The 21,335-nt window shown below is 38.6% G+C and overlaps 1 protein-coding gene and 1 long non-coding RNA gene across 5 annotated transcripts in view; both read left to right on the top strand.

Moving 5' to 3' along the window:
- Window positions 1-21,335, top strand: part of psme3ip1 (proteasome activator subunit 3 interacting protein 1) — a 131,987-nt gene that overhangs the window by 74,190 nt on the left and 36,462 nt on the right. For all 4 annotated transcript variants that reach the window (XM_059992687.1, XM_059992686.1, XM_059992688.1 and 1 more), the window contains exons 3-5: window positions 1,143-1,241; window positions 3,971-4,093; window positions 11,346-11,478. In XM_059992687.1, the coding sequence (XP_059848670.1) occupies window positions 1,143-1,241; window positions 3,971-4,093; window positions 11,346-11,478 (355 nt within the window). The remainder of the gene's footprint in view (window positions 1-1,142; window positions 1,242-3,970; window positions 4,094-11,345; window positions 11,479-21,335) is intronic.
- LOC132407153 (uncharacterized) lies at window positions 8,655-10,619 on the top strand. The gene is made up of 3 exons (XR_009516382.1): window positions 8,655-9,512; window positions 9,605-9,675; window positions 10,482-10,619. It is a non-coding gene; the product is annotated as an uncharacterized LOC132407153 (long non-coding RNA).

Below are 21,335 nucleotides of genomic sequence, written 5' to 3'. Positions count from 1 at the left end.
AGGCAGCATCTATAGGGAGAAGTACATTTAACGAAGTAGCAAATTGTATTTAAATGAAATACAGATTAAATTATAACACTACTGATACTACTACAGTACTGTGTATTATTTTCTAATAGTTATCAACAGAGGAATTTATCCAATGGACACTGCTGTGTTCTTTTGATTGACTCTTAAAAAAAAAATCATGCAGACACCTAGTGCAGATAATGGACTGCCTTCATATAATGTTTTCAATGATTGTATCCTCCAAATCTTCATGTTCATTGTCACATTCAAGATGGTTATCAGTACCTTTGAATTCTTTATAGTTCCTAATTTGAAATAGTGGAATCGTTTCATTTTCACTCCTTGCCTTTTCTGGCATCTCCAAGCCAAAATGCTTGAAGCCACAGTGAGCAAAACAGGTCTCAATTGTCGTAATACTTAAATCTTCCCAGCAATCAGTTACAAAAATCACTTTTTTGAACACACATACATGTAACTGATGCAATTTTTAAAACTGTTTGCGCTAAGCACAGTGTAGTGTGTAATGGTTACACAAGTGCAAGCGACTGGCACTAGTTAAAAACTGCTCAGCCATCGGCTCCTGTCTCAATTAAGTGGTACAGCGTCTCAATAAACAAAGAGAATCCCAGATATTTTCTCGATTAATTTAAAGGTTATTCCAAATAAGCGGCTGGCTGATTCACCAATGGCCTAATTAACTGGGATCCTCTGTACATGTTTAGTTTGCACGTCCCTCAAGAAATGGTTAAATTTGTGTTTATACCACAACACTGCCTTGATAGTTCTTGTGATTAGCAATTAGAATAGCTTCAGAATTGCTCTGAAATATTGTCCTCACAGAGTTAAAAAAAATGTTTTGTTGAAAATTAGGAACACAATTTTCTCATGTCCATGAGTTACAGTCTATGACACCTGGGTTTTAAACTATTGATAATAGTTAACAACAGCTTTTTCCTGCATACATTTCAAGGTAGAGTATTGGTTGCTGCTCCTTTAAATAATATTTACTTGCATTTTTTACAGAAACATGCTGGAATATATTTTAAATTCTCAAAAAGTTACAGGACAAATGATTAATTTGTAAAGAACTTACAAGATGCAGCCTTTAATTTTTCTATTTGTTCTTTTTACAGAATGCCCTGAAGAGGTTTATGATCCTCGATCGTTGTATGAAAGGCTTCAAGAACAGAAAGAGAAGAAACAGTCAGAATTTGAGGAGCAGTTTAAATTTAGTAAGGCTTCTTCTGGTATTGCTTCTGGGGACATGCAGTAAAAATCTCTGAATTATTGTTGCATATCTCTCAATATAACTACAGTATATCTTTTTTGAAGTGAGGTGACTACAGGACGTGCAGCTGTTTGTTGAGAGGAAGGAATGTGTCGTGCAGTTCATTAGTGTGTATTGTTGTAGTGAACTGAGATTTGCAAACTTGAAATAGATTGTTCCATTGCTTGGAGCTGAGAGATATTTTGGGCTTCCTGCACCGTAAATTTTATGAATCTGTTCCAGATTCTTATTTCAATCATATTTAAAATGTGTAGTGTATATGTTTGCCTGAATCTATGTCATCACATTGCACTTTTCGCCAATACAATTGATTTTGCAAGTGTCTCCTCCCAACCATAACAACTTAAGGGTTTCTGGACACATATTAGTTTACCTACTACTGAACAACTTACATATTTATTCCAATGAAAAGCACTGTCTGTGAGGGAAATTTATTTTTAAGCTACTTGATTTTAAAAAAATTAATAATTATTACAGTCAAATGCTCTTAAATTTCACAAACTGTAGCTACCATTGGCAAAGCTAGTGTGTGTGTATGTATCTCTCCTTTCCCCTCACACCTGAACTGATCAGTTTAATGGCAAATGTAGTGGATGGACAGAACAACATTACTCCAAATTTCCACTGGCTGAACTGTGTGAGGGCAGCAGTACCTTCACATGGCCCTGTTCTGGTTGTAGGTTGTAAACTGATGAAATATAGAATTGTTATAGCAGAGAAAGTAACCATTCAGCCCATTAGTCCCACACTACCTCTCAAAGTCCTGTCAACCTGGTTAACCTTTTCCTGCACAGTCCTGCAGTCTTTTTCTTCCTGTCTCTTTACTATGATTGTTATGTCCTCCAGCTGTTTTAATGAGCCTAAAATTTCAATCACTACTATTGCAGAGCTGAAAACTTGGGACTGTGAAGAAGCATAGGGACGTTGTGTAGGCAGAGAGGATTAGTTTGGTTAGCCATTGTTTCCTATTTAGTTGGTTCAGTGCAACAGTTTGGGCCAAAGGACCCATTACTGAGCTGTACCCTTCTAAGTTCTATGTGTCACTCTAAAACTGTTTTCCATGTTCCTCTTGATTTTGAGTTTGTCTAAAGTATGGGAGTGTGATTGTGGTGGTGGGGCCCCTGCGTCTAGCTGGCAGAGGCATCTTAGCCTGAATGTTGGTTTCCTACACTTCTTTCATTCTCTTCTATGATTCAAGTTCTCATTGAAGTACATTTAAAAATATAAAATAGGAGACAATGAACCTTTCTTGCTTACAAGTAACCGGGGCCTTTATTCATAACTGTAGTGCTCAATTAACAGCACCATTTTTTGGAAAAAAGTTGAGGGCATTATTGCTGTGGGAACAAATGCATCCATTGTTTATATTGTGTTATTCTGCTACTCCCTTTCCACTTGGTAGTTTGCCAGGCTTTCATAGGAATGGAATCCTGCTTCTGCAATCACATCTAAACTTTACAATCACAGTACAGTTCTAATAATCTGGCATCCTAAGGCTTTGGTGCTGCCCAGTTAAAAGATTTTCTAGACACACATTTATTTTACTTGTTACTCAGTAGTACAATCATTTTTCCAGTAAATTTGATAGATTTAAAGAGGACAGAACCTAGTCAATTTCAGCTTGACCTGGAGTCTGGCTACAAATCTACGCAGCTTTCTGACCCCTAGTGATTGTGGCTCTAGCTTACAATGCTAATAAACTACAACCAAGTATACACGAGGAAATCTGCAGATGCTGGAAATTCAAGCAACACATACAATATGCTGGTGGAACACAGCAGGCCAGGCAGCATCTATAGGAAGAAATACAGTTGACGTTTCGGGCCAAGACCTGACGAAGGGTCTCGGCCCGAAACTTCAGCTGTATTTCTCCCTATAGATGCTCCCTGGCCTGCTGCGTTCCACCAGCATTTTGTGTGTGATACAGTCAAGTATGTATTACCATACTTGACCAAGGGTCGCTCAATGGATAATGAGGACTTAGTAAAAGGTGAATAAGATGTCAAACCAGTGGAAGATGTAAAACTTCAGATGTTGGATTACTGGGGGATTTTCACTGGATCTCGAGATCTGACTGATTGTTATGTTGGATTATTATTATTATCATGTAAGGAGCCATTTCTTTTATTTTGTAGTATGCTGCTGTGTGTATGCCAAATTGGAGAAGTAGTTCTGAGAATGTTATTACACCACATGAAAAATTACCTGTCACTTTGTATAAAAATAATCCTTATGCCTGCAGGATTTATCAAAATGTCTGCTCTTATGAAGTGGACCATAACCTTTCATTGTCAGGGTTGGACATTTTCCTTGGCTGCTCTATGAACATTGGATTTGATTTAAACCAAAAATAACTTCAGATGCATGTATTAATGTTGAAAGTGTGAAGAGATTGCTAGCTTATCTGATAACAGCCATGTTTTATGCATAAGGAATATAATAAATGTATTTACCTGTATGTGTTTCATGTTTATCTGTGATTGTATTTTCAATGCAGTACTGGATATAGAAAAGTAAATCAGAATCCATTTTAATGCAATATGGTAAAAAAATATTGACTTTTATATTCCACTTAAAGCAATTTATGAATACGTAATTTCACTGGGGTTGTCTGCTTATTGGCTTTAACTTTGTTTTGACGAATATTAGAAAGTTGTGTTTTTATCATTTCAGAAAACATGGTGAGAGGCCTTGATGAGGATGAAACAAACTACCTTGATGAAGTATCCAGGCAACGTTTGCTCCTGGAGAAGCAACGGAGAGATGAAGATGATAAAGAGCTGAAAGAATACAGAATATCCTTTCATTCAGTATCAATTAAATTTTGATTGCAGGGACTTAGAAAATTAGTTTCATTTCATCATAAAAATGAAAACTTGCTCCATTGTAAATTCACCTTAAATTATATTTCGTTTTCCCTCCACTATTACCTATAATTACTCGACTCAAGTGAAAATTCCTCCCTTTCATTTCATTTTTAGTGAATAAAAAGATTTGCCAAAGGTCCAGTATTTGGGTTGTCAGCTAATTTTTGCTGCTGGGTTCACTAGTAAACTGAAGTAAAATTATTTTGATAGTCAACTATAAAGTGTGCAGCATAATTTTTTCAGCAAGCATTTTCTGACATTGGAGAATGCAGAAATCTAAGTGCTTAATGGATAATTTTACTGATGTACTTAATGCCAAAATTAAGTCACTCTTCTGTCATTCTAGTCCTGTTTTATCCCTTCTGTCACCCAGTCAAATATGTTTTTGATGTCACTTTACTGTCAACTTTTGACTCTCTTGTGCTTATCACCTTCCCCTACAGCTTATATCAAGAACGATTTGCTTATATCACATACAAGCAAGTTGCTTTACAAAGTCATGTCCTTTCTCCCCCCCCACCCAACCCATCCCATATTTAATGCCTCCAGTCATGTTTCTGTTGCTGCCTCTGTACTAAAGTCCATAAAGAGACCCCATGGCTAATGACCTCCTTCCATGTTCTGAGTTGACTAGTAGTCTTTAATGTCGTTGATCCCAACATCCTTCTGCTTCTTGCTTCTGTTTCTGCATTTTATCTTGCATCTTCCAAGATTCAGTCTTGGTTCCCCCCCTTTCTGGCAGCAGAGCCCCAGCTACCTTGTGCAGTTGATGTACATCACTGTTATCTCACTGTCTCTGATTGGTCATGCTGTTCGTCTGAGGTGCAGAGCAAGATGAACAAATACTGGGAGGAGCCTTTCATTCCCACTGCAAGCACTCTTCTCTTGTAAATGGAAACAAAACCAAAACGGCACCTGTGGGAAATCAAAAAATACTGAAACACTCTGCAGATCAGGCTGCATTTTTGACTTGAAATGTTGACTGTTCAACGTTTCAGAGGGCTACCTGCTGAGTATTTGCAGCATTTTCTGATTTTAGCTCATTCATGCATTTTGACTTGACTACTTCAATGTGTTCCTTGGTCGTAGAGTCCTAGCGCAAGGAAATGATCCCATTTTGTCTATGCTAACAATTAATACCTATCGGTACTAATTCCTATTTACCAGCACTGGGTCCGTAGCCTTGGCGTTCAAGTCCTTGTTTAAATACTATTTCAGTGCTGTGAGGGTTTCTTTCCTCTATTATTCCCTCAAGCAATGTGTTTCACATTCCATCCACCATCGAGATGGAAAAAGTACTTTTCTCTAAAAGCCTTTAAACCTCCTACCTTAAATCTACACCATCAGCTTTTAAACACGTCTGCTTTGGGAGAGAAGTTTTATCTGTGACTCTAACAGGGCCACCCATTCCTCACCACTCCTCCAACTCTTTTGCTTCAAGGAAATCTAATCCTGCCTCTCCTCTCCCTCCTTATAACTGTAACGTTCTATATCTATCAGTCTCCTAGTGAATTTCCTCTACAGTGTGACCATGTCCTTCCCATAGTGTGGCAACCATAAATGTATACACAACTCTAGCAATGGCTAGCTATTGTTTTGTAATGTTGTACCATTATCTTCCTGTTCTTGCATTGTGTGCCCCAGCTAATAAAGTAAGAATCATGAATATTGCTTTAACCACTTTATCCCACTGTGTTGACATCATCAGGGATCTTTGGACTTGTATTCTAAAATCCCTCAGTTTTTCTGTGTTCCCAAGGGCTCTACTATTCATTGTGTACATCCTAGACCTCCCAAAATCCATCATCTGGCTATCATCCATCTGCCATTGGTTTGCCCATTTTACCATCTCATCACTGAGTCTGTAGCCTATGACCACCCTTCTGTTATCAACTATCAAGTATCTGCAAACTTCCAAATCATATTTCAGTTATTAATGTAAATAACAAAGGAACCAGTCCCTGGGGGCACCACTGGTCACAGGTTTCCAAATCCAAAAACAACCATTCACTACTTCATGCTGCCTCCTATTATTAAGCCAAATTTGGATCCATTTTGCCAACTTCTCCTGGATCTCATGCCTTTTGAAACAGTCAAAAGTTTTAAAGTCTATGTAGACTAAACCAAACAAACTACAATATTCAATGCATTTTATCTGTTCAATAAATTCTATCAAACTGGGCAGAAGGGATCTCTCTCTAACAATGCCTTTTTTGAAAACTGATCTTTATCTTTTATTCCCATCTCTTTGAATTGTTCTCATAAAGGTCCCTGTAGCAACATTAGTCTTACTTGCCTGTAGTTACCTGCTTATCCTGGCTGCTCCTCTGGAGTAAAGATACCATATTTTCTTTTCTCCATAAATCTGGAACCTCAGTTGTGACAAAGTCCCAGCAATTCCTTCTGAAATAGCCTGGAATACATCTCATGAGGCTCTGGGGATTTATTCATCTTTAAGCCTGTTAAGTCCTTTTTATTATGATAATATGTTCCAGAATTTTACTCTCCTACTTCCTAGGATCTCCAACTACTATATCCTCCTCACAGAGTACAGATAAGAAATATTGAAGACCTCTTCTATATCTATCTTCCATCAGTTTAAGATTATCCAAAACTCATGTGCCCGCTTGCTCCAAGTCCCATTCCTCTGTTGTTCCTTTAATGTGAACCGAACTTGCTTCCTGTTCATGTCATGTCTATAAACTTTAAAGTTTACTTTCCCATATACATTGACATGTATTAGGAATTTGTTGTGGTGTGCTGGTGTGACATAAAACAGAAAAACAATTATCAATTATATAAAGGATAATGAATTAAATAGAAAAATAAGTTTGAGGTTAAAGTACGTATATGGAATAAAATGTGCATAAATACTTCAATACCAACATGTACTTACAATGTAAGCAGCATGATAAAAGGTAGTTTTAAAGTGTTGCCAGTGTAGTGCAGTTACTGAGGTAATAGAGAGGGGTGTTGGGGAGTTAACTAGAATAATTGATTAGATTAACAGCCTGGGGGAAGTATTTATTTGAGATACAACATGGAATAGGCTGTTCTGGCCCTTCAAGCTACCCTGCCCAGCAAACCCCCAATTTAATCCTAGCTTGATTTTGGGACAATTTACAGTAAACAATTAACTGACCAAACGGTACATCTTTGGGCTACGGGAGCAAACTAGAGTCCCTGGAGGAAACCCACACATTCGTGTGAAGAAGAATGTACAAATTCTTTACATGCAATGGCAGGAAATGAACCTGGGTCGCTGCTACTGTAAAGTGTTGTGCTAACCACTACACCAGCATGCCGCCCTCTTCGCTGGCGTAAAGCTTTTGTTTTAATATCCCTATAGCACTATACAGAAGGGAGCTTTTGGGAAAGACAGTTTTTAGGTGAGTAGTGTCTGCAATGACTTTCTCTGCCTACCTCTTTATCCTGGACAATTCTTGGTTTCATTCACCTCCAAGATATTTGGCCTTGCCAATCTCTGTACTTTCCTTCATCACTTAAATCCTAGATTGCTTCTCATAAAGTAGCTTGTTCAACAATTCTGAATTCAGTTAATCCACTATTGGTGGCTATGCCCTCATTTACAAAGGCCCTTTCTCTGCCTCTTTCCTCTTTTGAGGTGCTGTGATGTTCCCTCTGTACATCTGTGCTTGTTTACTTATTTCCTTGCTTAAAACAAAATACCTTTGCCTGCATTAATTATGTAAATTTTGTATTAAATCTTGTTTGGCAGCAAGCCAGATGAAATGATTTGCTTTCTTAGATGTGCTTTAAAACTGGCTAGATTGCTTTACTATTTTCCCTCTTTTGTTTCTTGGTTTCTGCAGTCCTGTCTGATAAGAATCCATGGATAGGCTGTGGGCTAGGCAGCTGAAGATCATAGTACATGGGAGAGATTATGTCACAGCTGTTAATGCAAATTGGAGTTTGATTGTGTTCTTTATCCAGAGGGTGTGAGCACATGGGTTATTGCATTGCAATCACAAACAAGAGAAAATCTGTAAATCTAAGCAACACACAAAAAGTGCTGGAGGAACTCAGCAAGTCAGGCAGCGTCTATGGAAAAGAGTACAGTTGACGTTTCATCAGGACTGTGAAGGGTCTCGGCCAGAAATGTCAACTGTACTCCTTTTCATAGATGCTGCCAGACCTGCTGAGTTCCTCCAGCACTGTGTGCCTGTGTTGCCTGGGCTATTGTATGCTTCTTTCCCTCAAAGATGATGTTTTTACTGATTGAAGAGACACTGTTCTTGCAATTCAATTTTTTTTAAGAATTTGTATAACAAATCATACGAGCATAGCGTATTAGTATGGAAAGGTTGGCTTGACTGCAAAACAAACAGCTGGTTGCTGTTGGATTAAATAGGCTTATAAAAAAGTGAATAATAAAGCCTTGAATAATTTTGTTTTTGATAAATTTCACATTGGAAATGTGCCTTAATTACCTTTACAATAATGTGCTCATCTCTTAAAATGACCTCAATGTTTGGGTCATAAAGTCAGAGAGCTCTACTGCACAGAAACAGACTCTTCAGCCCAATTTATCCATGCCGAATAAATTGCCTAATTTAGCTAAACCACTTTGCCTCTGTTTGGCTTACATCCCTCTGAACATTTTCTATTCAATGTCTTTTAAATTTCATAATTGTACCCACCTTTGCAGCTTCCTTGAGCAGTTCGTTCCATGTATACACCACTCCTTGTGTCCCTTTTAAATCTTTCTCCTCTCACCTTATATTTATGCCCTCTAGTTTCAGACTCCCTTACCCTGGAAAAACAACTGGGCATTTGGCTTATCTATGGTCCTCATGATTTTTTCAGTCAATATAAGGTCATCTTTCAAGCCTCTCCTCATAACTCAAACCCTCCAGCCCCAGTAACGTTCGTGTAAATGTTGCTTCTCTTAATTTCTTGAATTGTGAACAAAGATGACAAGAGCATGAAATTGGCAATGAAGCATTTAAGGAAGAAATATAATTGGACAGTGTGAAGGTAGAATATATATAGTTGTGGAAAAGTGAGGGGGGAAGGCCCATGTAGAGTGTAAAATGTTACAGGCTAATTGGTCCACATGTTTTTTATGCTGTACATTTTGTGTAATCCTATATTTTAAAACTTTTTGGTCATTGCATTGTTGATAGCTTCCTGGAAGGTGAGGTATTGAGCCAGTTTTGTTACAAGGGTTTTTTCAATGGGAGAGGTTATAGAAGGTGGCTAGAGGACACATCCTTAACAATGCTTCAGGCTGCCAAGGAGTCACATTCAGTTGTAAAACAGAATATACTGCAAATGCTGGGCAGGTCAGACAACATGAGTGGAGAAAGGAACAGTGCTCGTGAAAGGTCACCAACGTGAAACATTAACTTTGATTCACTCTCTAAAAATGCTACCTGATGAGCATTTTCAATGTTTTTGTTTATCTTATTTCTTTCAGGTTTCTCACATATTTGGTGTTTTGCTTTGGAGCCTCCATTTAGTGCTGAGGAACAAAGCTGAATGCAAGAGGTAGAGGTTTGCATGATATAGAATACATGCTTTGAAATGTGGAATTTGGGCTCAACTCTGTGAGCATATTGAAGAATCTAACAATTTTAGTTTTTGAAGGCCAACATCTTAACAATTATTTCATACTGGAAGCATATGAGGAACAACAAAATGATGGAGTAGAACCTCATAATGTTATCATGGCTCTACAAAAGATATTTCAGGGTATCACAGTTTGTTCCCTGAAGACTTTCTCCCAATGATTCATTCTTCTCCTCTTCTTCAAGCTTTGTCCAACTTTGCACCCTCTCTGTTCATTCTCAAGCCAGAGGAAATTCCATTAGCTTTTCAGCATCAGTGACTCACTTGTTTATACCCTTATGTTCCATTATAGCTCATTATAGCCTCTCCAATAATGCACTGTTCTTTTGAAGATTTTAGTTATTGATCCAGAAAAGAGCCGGAAGACACAGTGAGTGAGCTGGATCACAGTAGAGTAGCGGTTAGTATAATAATATTACAGTGCCAGTGACCTGGGCTCAATTCTGCTGCTGCCTGTTAGCAGTTTCTATGTTTTCCCTGTCACTCTGAGTATTTCCTCCAGATGCTCCAGTTTCCAAAGACATACGGTTAGAGTTAACGTGTTATGGGCTTGCTATGCTGGCACTGGAAGTATGGTGATACTTGCTGCACAATCCTCGCAGGCTTGATTTGACTCAAACCACACATTATGTTTCGATGTATGTGACAGATAAAGCCAAGTCTTTTTCTTTGTTTTGATACAAAGTAATTTAATCAAACATTTAACACTATTTCTCATTGCACAGATGTTGCCATATCTGCTGAGTGTTGGACACAGTATTGGAAGATCTGGCCATTGGACATTTCTGAATTATGTAATCTAATATTAAAGGCAAACACGAGGAAATCTGCAGATGCTGGAAATTCAAGCAACACACACAAAATGCTGGTGGAACACAGCAGGCCAGGCAGCATCTATAGGGAGAAGCACTGTGGATGTTTCAGGCCGAGACCCTGACGAAGGGTCTCAACCCGAAACGTCCACAGTGCTTCTCCCTATAGGTGCTGCCTGGCCTGCTGCATTCCACCAGCATTTTGTGTATGTTGCTAATCTAATATTAAATATTGCTTGTGCAAATTAATTGCCATTTTTACCTCGTTGTACTCCTCCACCACTCTACTCCTGAAACACTACAAAAAACTCTATATCTTTCTTGCATGCTATTCAACAAAATTTGTAGAGTGCTTGTATCGTGATATATGTAGTACCTTATATATGTCTATGTTAAATATATCCTTTCATATTTTATCGTAGTTTTAGAATCAACTGTCCACCTGTTAAATATCTTTGTCTTGTTTTTATTTGTACGTGATTCAAGGTCCACTTGACTTTTACTTGCTCCCTTTGCTGGATAGCAATTATAGCTTAACAATAAATTATTGTCTTATTGTCAGTAACATTTGTATCCTGTGAACAAATAAAATTTAGTCAGTCTGAGTCTGTTGCCTGTTGTTGTAGGGTTGCATTGTGACCATGATGTGCTTTCTGTTATATTTTGACTTGCATGCTTGCATGTGTTCTTAACACGAAACTTTGAAAGCACAAGGGTCAAATATCCTGATGTGGAATCTGCAGTTGTCTTTTAAAAATCCTTAACTGTGTACTAACAGTGCCTGCACAAGACTAACAGAAAATGCTGAAACCAGAAAAGACTCCGAAAGGAAAGTGACTGCTAAGCCAGCAGAAAATAAGCACAAGTTCTCTCAAGCACAGCTGTTAGCTGGAGCTGTAAAACGCAAAAGGTATGTATCCATGTAGGAAACAAAGTTAGTGAGGCACAATAAATATTACAAGCAATTAAAGATAATGATTTTTCATTATGCTTCAATATTAACAGTGGTTCTGAATAATTAGTTGCTGAAACTTGATTGTAGGTGTGTTTTGCTCATGCTAATCAAGTTCTATCTTTTACTGCTCTGAGTTATTTTCAGTATCAAGTGAGTATTATTTGATTGAATATTGTTCTTTTGGGTGCTCTGATGGTGCAGTTGCCAATATATTTGACTACATGGAGCATTGTATTTCAGGAACTCTCGTCAGTGAGAATTATCGTGTTACTACTTTATCTCAGGCGCACCTTTAATTATGACCTCGATTAACACAGTTAATTTGGACATCCAGCATTTAAACTAGTGCTTTCTAATCTGTATGCCTAATCTGTATGGTTCAGGTTATTAATTTGCATGGGAGATGCTGCTAGATCAATCGCTTTAGTTTAAGATTGAAAGAGTATCAAACGTTAGCCTATTTTTCGATCATGTATGACATCTCATTAGTGTGTTGGTATATAGCTGAACTTGCTCACCTGCTCTATGCTTCAAGAGAGAAATTTTTTGAAGAAACCAGATCAAAATTGTAATTTTCTATCTTACAGTTTTATATGCAAGGATTCAAACTGAAATTGTCAATTTGTACCAGCCTTTGGTCAGTTTTGTTGACAGATCCTGCTAATCACTTGTTCCCTCATTAGAAACTGGGTTCACACTTGTTAACCAGTGTGTATAAAGGGAAACATTTAAATACTTGTTTGAATGGTGAAAGCAGTTAATTATTGTGATAAATTGAAATACAGTTTAATTTTCCAGGGAGTTAATTTATCAAAAGCCCAATTTGTTTGAAATTCACCACTTTTGCACGTGAAACCACCTTTTATTGAACATCTCTAGAAATGTGGCTCAATAGCCCCTCGCTAACAGCCACTGGATTCCGCAGCGAGAAACCAACCTTTCTCCGGCTTCGTACGTCTAGGGTGTATTTGACTTTGGTCCCGCCAAGTCCGCGAGGTTGGGATGAGTCACCCACCCAACCCCCGGTTTGTGTGAATATTGTGTGATTTACTGTCCCCTGACCCGTCGGCAAGAAATAACAGATCATACACGGCACACAATTAATCAGAAGTATAGTTAAGAATGTTAACTTAGGCAAACAGTTATTAAAGGAAAGAAAGAAAAAACAAAAAGGGCCCATTATACTTAAACATTGTCACATGCACACAGTGGAGCTCAAATCTTGAACTTGTCTGTAACACGCACGCTGGACTGTGTGAAGGCACACACCACTCTTTCCAAATGTCGTTTGAAATCCATCTCGATCAAATGGGCTCTCTCATGTGAGTATTATTCCTTCCTTCTCAAAACCGTTCATCTGCACAAAGCACCTGGTACAACAGGGACAGCATCCTCCACCATCTTCCCTTCTGTCTTCTCCCAGCTCCTGGTAACAAAGACATTTCTGCCCCGAGTTCTCTAGAACCTTCTTCCAATTTTACCATCCTGAACAGCTGATACCACAATCCTAAACTGAAAAACAAAAGCCTCTTATCTCAATTCAAACCCAAACAGCCTGAAAGCAGATCTGACTGTGTCTTATAGAACTGCTAAAGTGAAATACCTACAGCATAGCAGCAAAAAATCCTGACCAGGGCATTACATTCATTTTTTTCACCATATCTTCTTTCTCAAGCTTCTCATCTCTTTCCAATCTCTTTGATTTTAGGCTGTTGCTCTTTTTCTGCAGAGCATGGAACTATTATGTGGATTTAAATCCTTTTTTCTATTTCTTGTGGAGCTTTAGTAACATATATAGCACTTGTAATTTTCTTTTTGCCAGAAATCAGTGTCAGTTTCTGTCATCATCCGAATATACCAGGAATGTCTCTAACACAGGCTCAATCAAGCTTTCTCACAGTGTTCAGGTTGTGATTGGCAATGAACTTAAAATTTAGAATATTACAGTTTTCCTTCCTTGATTTGATAACTAGATTTTGACTAGCTGCCAAGATTCTTGTGCCTATTTTGAAGATGCTTTTTTTTAAAAAAAGGGTCTTTTAAATATGGGGTAGAATTGATTCAAAGATTCATTATCAATTTAATAACATCTGAACACTGCCCCTTCATTTGATTTTTGTCTATAAAAATCAATTACTGTGTTGCAATATGAGTGGAAAATGTTTTACTATTGACACTATGGGTAGTGTAATCATATTGAAATTTTGCAAAGGTATGACATTTAATACAAGAATATTTACTGTATTCAGGCTTTAGTGTTTAACAACACATCCAATACATTTTCTTTGGGCAAAAAATTAACTTTTTGTAATCAACTCTCCACTGAACATTTTCAGTCTTCAGCTTTTGCTATGCATTTGTAGATCAAAATAATAACCAGCTTCGGCTTTGAATTGGCTTGGATAGCCATAGCTGGTCTGAACATCTTTGATGTGGATTTTTGGTGAAGGCAAGTAAGGTAGTGGAGGGGGAAAATCAGGTAAAGCCCCGTCAAACAGGCTTCTTGCTCCTTACTTTTGTTTAGTGACTCATACCAGATTGCAAGTGAAAAAGCTTTAAAAAATTCCCTTTTTATCAGTATATGTGGATATGGAAGAGTGGATAATCCTCATTACTCCAGTAACTGAAGAAAAATATTGAGAGAAAATTGGAAAATCATAATTCATGGATAAAGAATAACTTTGATCTGGAGGATCCCAGTACAACATGACAATACAGTTAGAATGAATTTGAATAATGCAAGCATCATCCCCAGTTATTTAGAACCTAGAATGATATGATAGCTGAGGCGAGGCAGAGTTGAAGCGACAGGGCCCGAGAGCGAGGAAAGAACTGAGGTTTGATCAATTTAAGTGCTGGACCAAATCAAAGTGATGGGACCCAGGCCTGAGAGCAAGGAACAACCTGAAGGTTGACCAAAGCAGCGGGCTTCATGGAAAGGTTGGGTACCAGCAGTATCGAGGTGATGTGACCCAGGCCCAATAGCTTATCGCAGTGACAGGGCCCAAGTCCGAGAGCAAGGAACAGCCTAAGGATTAAGCGCTGGGCCAGATTGAAAAGGTCAGGGTTTTGGGGTTAGCGGCAAGGGATGGGTTGGTGTTCAGGTCACTGCTCTGTAAGGTTTACTCGTCACTGTGCTGAACCAAGACTGTGGCCTGCAACTAATGAATTACTGTGTCGGCTGCAGTGGTGTCTGACTTTGTGGCTGTGGTCTCACTTCTATGACTTCAGTTGGTTGCATGATTTGTATTTTTTTTCTGTACATCAGGTGTTTGATGGTCTTTTTAAATTGGTTCTATTGGGCTCCTTTGTTTTGTGGCTACCTTGATGAATCTCAAGGTTGCATGTAATATACATATTTTAATAATAAATTTACTTCAACTTTGAACACAGAATATTACAGCACAGTACAGCCCTTGACCCACGATGTTGTACTCACCTTTTAACCTAATTGGAGATCAATCTAGCACTTCCTTTTTACATAGCCCTGCACTTTTTTGACATACAGGTGCCTATCTAAAAGTTTGTTAAATGTCCCTCGTGTGTTTGCCACCACCACTACTTGGCAGGGTGTTCCACGCACGCACCACTTACTGTATATAAAAAAAACACTTGCCTCTGACATCCCCCCGTATTTGCCTCCAATTACCTTAAAACTATGCCCCTTCATATTAGTCATTTCCAGTCAGGGAAAACATCTCTGGCTGTCAACTCAATCTGTGCCTCTTATCTTGTACACCCCTTATCAAATCACTTCTCATCCACCTTCACTCCAAAAAGAAAGGCCCTAACTTACTTCTTCCATTTTCTCTTATCCCTCTGATTCTGGCTGTACTTGATCAGAACCATCTACCAAAAGTGAATTTCAGTGCAAGGTTGCTGAGTAATGTTAAATGTTTAAAGAGTTGCACTATTAAACTGGAATGTGCACAATGTCCTGCTTTTAATAGTTCATTTAAACCTGTAAGTTCAACATCTTTTGAACTGAAAGAAGGCATACAAAATAGATACTCTATGTTATTGGGGAAAAACAGTGTGTTTCCCAGGTAGCTCCAGCTAGTGTTCCCACTTGCCGGTTGGGCATCAGAGTGTACACTGCCTCCTGTCTTATATTCTGTCTGTTCACCCAGTGACCACACACCAGCTTTGACCTTGATCCACCAGTTAAGCTATTGTGGGTAGAGTTGTAAGAGAGAATACTGATTTTTTTCCTCCAATAATTGACCTTATCAGAGCTTTGGCAGGCTTTCACATGCAGGGTGATTCTTGAGCTAGCGGCAGAGCATGGTCTTTGGCAGATGTCTTGTGGTGTGTGTTCTCTATGTTCCCTGGGGCACCTTGCTATGCAGAAACTTTCTCGTTGCCTTTGTCTAGGTGTTGTGTTTGCAAGGGTGAACTTAGACTGTTGTATCCTATCTGCCCCTGCTAGGAGAGTTGTTGAGAGTGTCTTCAGGAATCAAAGCTGTTCCAGGTGAAGCTACGATATTTTGTTCCAAAGCCATCAGGCACCTCAGGGCACTCACAGGAACAGGCAGAGGTCCTGACTGTCCTAAAAAGTATTTTGCTGGCTGCACTCTGATCTTGGAATTCTTGTGTCAAGCACGGCAGCATCAGCTTGCAACTTTCCCAGCAAGTATGCTGCCCGCTGGTTCCACGGCTTTTTTTTAATGGCAAGGAATGGCTGTGAGGGAGACAGTCAAGTTTCAGATTATCTTTTGAGTTAATTGAGTCTGCATGTGGTTTTAGTAGTTTTAATCTTTATTTAAAATAAGCCTTGAGTAGCTTTTGAATGTCTTGACAGTGGGGGAAGCCTGAGGTTGTAGCTCAAGCACTTTGGTAGGTAGGACTTGCCATCGGTGGCTGAAGGGCTCTGCCTTTACAACATCTCACTAACCCGGTTTGATTGGTTTCGTTCATGCTGTTGCTGTTAAAAGATAGTTCCAAGTAAGCAGGACCTGGTGGATAGTGGAGTAGCAAGCTGAGAAATTTTGTTCAAGTGATTTAACGTTGTTCCAGAATTTAACAGTGGTAAGTTCCATCCGCCTAATTAGTCATTATTTATGTTTCTTACATCAATTTATTGATGGTGTATATTACAAATGAGATTAATTTCACTAAAAGTAAATAAATGCATGACTGTGGTTTTATCATTGCAAATTGCTTGTGAATACTCAAGTGAATAATTCTGGTGCTATAAAACCAAACTAACTTTAGAACAAATAGAGAGATGATTATTGACTTTGCCTGGGAAGCAGAAACTAATTCTGTCCGTTGTTTAGGTATAAGCAGTGGATAGTTCCAAACAGAGAAGAAGAAAAATATTTTCTTTATAATATGAAATATTGAGGGTGATGCTCTGTTCATTATTTATTCAAAATGCAGCAGTGTTAATTTTCAATACTAAATGAACAACTTTAAATAATTTTAGCTAAAAGCTCTCAGTTGAGTACAGCTGCTGAAATTATCCATTAAGCTTATTATCATCTTTTGAAGATTGTTGCTTTGGCTCAACATATTTGAATCTGGAGCTGCAGCATTTTTCTTTAAACTGTTGCCCTGAAGAGCAGTAAGGGTGGATATTTTACCTGCTGGAGGCAATTATGTCCTGGATACAGAATGTCATTTTCCATAACTACTGTTATTATATTTTGCATAGTTGCTTTACTGTACTCATTCAAATCAATTTGGCTCTGCATTCATGTTTCCCTTGTACAGCAATTAACGTAATTATCAGTGACAACTTGCTGAAATGTAATTGAAGAGCAGCTCTTCCGGAATAAAGTGATACCAATGCATATGGAGATTGCAAACAACTTGTAGAAGCAGCTTAGGCTGGCTAGTCTATTGAGCATTACTAAGCAAAAATTATTGGAGACCTTGAATCAAATTTCACCCTATATGAGTGTCTATTGGATGTAATTATTTACTGTGACTTGCTTGTTAGAGAATTCCAAACATGCCACCCATGATTTCATGGAATGCTGATGAAACTGCTGTGTTAAGTTCCATTACTGGACCTGAGTTTGTCCTCTTCAGTGTAAAAAATAAATTATTTAATAAGCTCATCCTCATGAGTAAGGTAGAGTTCTGTTGATTCATTGATGCCAGGTATGTCTCTTAAGCTTTCCTTTATTGTGTGCAAGTTGTGCAATTCTGATAGGTTTGGGAATGCTGTAATTGAGTTGCTCTGAAGTCTGCAATTTCTATGGTCTGCAATTTCAATGTGACATAGAATTGTTCCAAAAGATAAAATCAACATTATAACTGAAAAGGGAGCATAGTGAATTTAATTTTGACTGCTGTTGTGCACTCAATAGTTGGTTCAGGGTAATTGCCTAGCAGTTCTCATGATTTTATCCTGGAACTACTTTCAATAGAAGACTATTTTGACTGTAAGCCTTTTATGAAACATTATGGTATGCTTCATAATGTGTTAATTTATTTACATTTTCAATTCATGTCTATTTCTGAAGTTATATTAATCAAGTTAGTGCTTTCTTTTTTTTCTGTTATTGAAGCAAACAAATGTACCGGCCCCAGTTCCACTGTTCAAATTGCAAGCTTTACCCACATATAATAAAAGTAGATTTAAAATGTTGACTTTAAGAGTTCGGCATCTGAATATTTTAACACAGGCATTTTGAGAGGAAAATGGTACCCCAGGAAAAGCTATATTGCAATTCGGGTATGAGAGGTCCTTTCATCCCAGTTTGAAGTCTGGGTAAATTGAAGTGCAACCCTCTCACTTAAGTTGGGATGTTCTGTTTAAGTATTATTGATTGTATTGAATGCTCTCTAAATGCTGCCCCATACACAGTTATTGTTCGCCAGGAAATGACAGATCATACACCGGAATAAAACATGAGAGTATATTTACCAATTTTCCAAATTTAACAAATAATTATCAGAAAAAGTAAAGAAAAATAAAAGAGCTCATTATAGTTAAACCAGTATAAATGTGCACATAAACATTGGAGCTCGTTTTTGTAGTAGCTGGGAGTATCGCTTTACTTATGTACTGACCCCATGTTCTGTGTGAAAGACACCAGCTACTGTTCAAACTTCTCTCGAAGACCATCTCAAACAACTAGTTAACTCAGGAGTATTGGCACTTGATCCTTGGAACCATTTGTCTGCACAAAATACCTTACAATAGAGATTCACCTTCGAGCTGCATTCTGGGGCATCTCCCCTTATGCTCTGCTGCACAGCTCCTGCCAAAAGACCCTAAACCAGACTATTGTCCTTCAAAATCTGATCCCACCCAGCTCCCTTTAATCTTCCATAGCCATCCCACTGGGCAAAAAGTTACAATACCTTACCTAAACAAACCCGACTGGCTGACACAGCATTCCTAATTTGGACAAAATAGCTCCTTATCTTCAGCTGAAGCCAAAACACTAGTCTATGAAGCTTACTAGCAGGACACACTGCAGTTGAGAAAACTACTAAAATAAAAAGACCTCACGGCATAGCAGTAGAAATTTAACCAAGACATTACATAAGATAGGATTGGGGAGGAGTTGTGATGGGAGGTGACTGAGGGTTGTTCAGAAAGTGGATGTAATGGAGACAGTGCTGTGGAACTTTGTTGCACACAAGATTCATGACATTTCACTGTATCAATTTTCATGTGATAAATGAACCTGAATCTGAAGATTCAGTAAGTGAAAAAGCAGTACTTCATGATTTTATTCTCAAGTCTGCCTTGTGTATTGAACATTCTTTGCAACAGAATATCAGAGAAACTAGGTTGCCGAGAGAGAGGGAGAAGTACAATAGGACTTGCTGGTGATTGGTGAAGTCAACTTCTTTCCAGTGATGAAATATAGACTAGTTAAATGTTCGTTCAGTCATATACTCTTGTAACACAGTGATCTCAAAATTGAGATTTGCTGGTTCTCTGCTAGACAGAGAAATGTCTTGCTGGAGTAATTTTATGTGTTTTGACTAGAAGAGCAAAAGTGAGGAATGCAACTGTACATTTCAATGAAGATAGAAGAGGGGAAGAGTGCAAGGCAGTGGGATTAGCTTGAATTTCTGCACCACTGAGCTGGCATGAATATAATGGTCCGAATATAATGAATATAATGGTCCGAATTCTACTGTAACTTCCATTATTTGCTATAAAGTTTACAGACATCAATGAAGTAATGACCACAATGAGATTGTTGTCTTTCAGTTATTTATTTTCCCTTGAAAGAATGATTTGATTGTACAGTTTCACAGCCTTTGGTTGTGTCAAAGTACTATATCCAGTGCTTTGAAATATTCTTCTGAAATCACATAGAAATTGACAATACACTTGACTACATAGTTACAGGACAATGGAGTCTTATACCGTCTATGCATTGGACACTATTTAATTTACAGTTATTGAATATTTGAGATTCAGAGTGAGAAGGCTGCTTAAATTTTCTTAAATGTACTCCTTAACCTTGTGTAGAACTCATTGATAGATTGCACTAGACTGGGTGCTGCTATCACATTTATTTTCATTTTAGTTGGCCTTTCATCTTGTGGAAGGTTTAATTCTGATGTCGGGATTTAATTTGAGATGATTCATAAAAAGAATCTTCTGTAGCCTTTCATTTTTTCATCAGAGTCACTCATTAAAAACTTCTAATCATGCTAAATCTAATGTTCTGTTAATTTCAGTTTTTATTATTTTAATTGTTAAATACAAACATGCAAAGTCATTGTATGTAATCAATCAACATAATACATTGATAGTTATATGACATTTTGAAAATACTTCAGAACACTGCTGTGGGGTAATTTATTGCCTATCGATCATTACTTTAATTGGAAATGTGGTTTCTAGTCTTCCAATTGAGAAGCTTCAGATACCAATAGGATGCCACAATGTCAGTAAAGCTGCAGTAATTTGGTGTGCTTGTATGGAAAGGGGCTATGGGAACCCGTATCCCAATTGGAAAGAGAATGCAGAAACTGAGCTTCTGGTGAGTGGGGAAGGGAGTGCAAGAACAGTATTTCTGGTGAGTGGGGAAGGGAGTGCAAGAACAGTGTTTCTGGTGAGTGGGGAAGGGAGTGCAAGAACAGTGTTTCTGGTGAGTGGGGAAGGGAGTGCAAGAACAGTGTTTCTGGTGAGTGGGGAAGGGAGTGCAAGAACAGTGTTTCTGGTGAGTGGGGAAGGGAGTGCAAGAACAGTATTTCTGGTGAGTGGGGAAGGGAGTGCAAGAACAGTGTTTCAGGTGAGTGGGGAAGGGAGTGCAAGAACAGTGTTTCTGGTGAGTGGGGAAGGGAGTGCAAGAACAGTGTTTCTGGTGAGTGGGGAAGGGAGTGCAAGAACAGTGTTTCTGGTGAGCGGGGAAGGGAGTGCAAGAACAGTGTTTCAGGTGAGCGGGGAAGGGAGTGCAAGAACAGTGTTTCTGGTGAGCGGGGAAGGGAGTGCAAGAACAGTGTTTCAGGTGAGCGGGGAAGGGAGTGCAAGAACAGTGTTTCTGGTGAGCGGGGAAGGGAGTGCAAGAACAGTGTTTCTGGTGAGTGGGGAAGGGAGTGCAAGAACAGTGTTTCTGGTGAGTGGGGAAGGGAGTGCAAGAACAGTGTTTCTGGTGAGTGGGGAAGGGAGTGCAAGAACAGTGTTTCAGGTGAGTGGGGAAGGGAGTGCAAGAACAGTGTTTCTGGTGAGTGGGGAAGGGAGTGCAAGAACAGTGTTTCTGGTGAGTGGGGAAGGGAGTGCAAGAACAGTGTTTCTGGTGAGTGGGGAAGGGAGTGCAAGAACAGTGTTTCTGGTGAGCGGGGAAGGGAGTGCAAGAACAGTGTTTCTGGTGAGCGGGGAAGGGAGTGCA

This window comes from Hypanus sabinus, chromosome 17 (genome assembly GCF_030144855.1).
Source record: "Hypanus sabinus isolate sHypSab1 chromosome 17, sHypSab1.hap1, whole genome shotgun sequence".
NCBI classification, from domain to species: domain Eukaryota; kingdom Metazoa; phylum Chordata; class Chondrichthyes; order Myliobatiformes; family Dasyatidae; genus Hypanus; species Hypanus sabinus.
The sequence above is the reverse complement of the archived record's forward strand: the minus strand, read 5'-3'. Positions and strand labels throughout refer to the sequence as shown.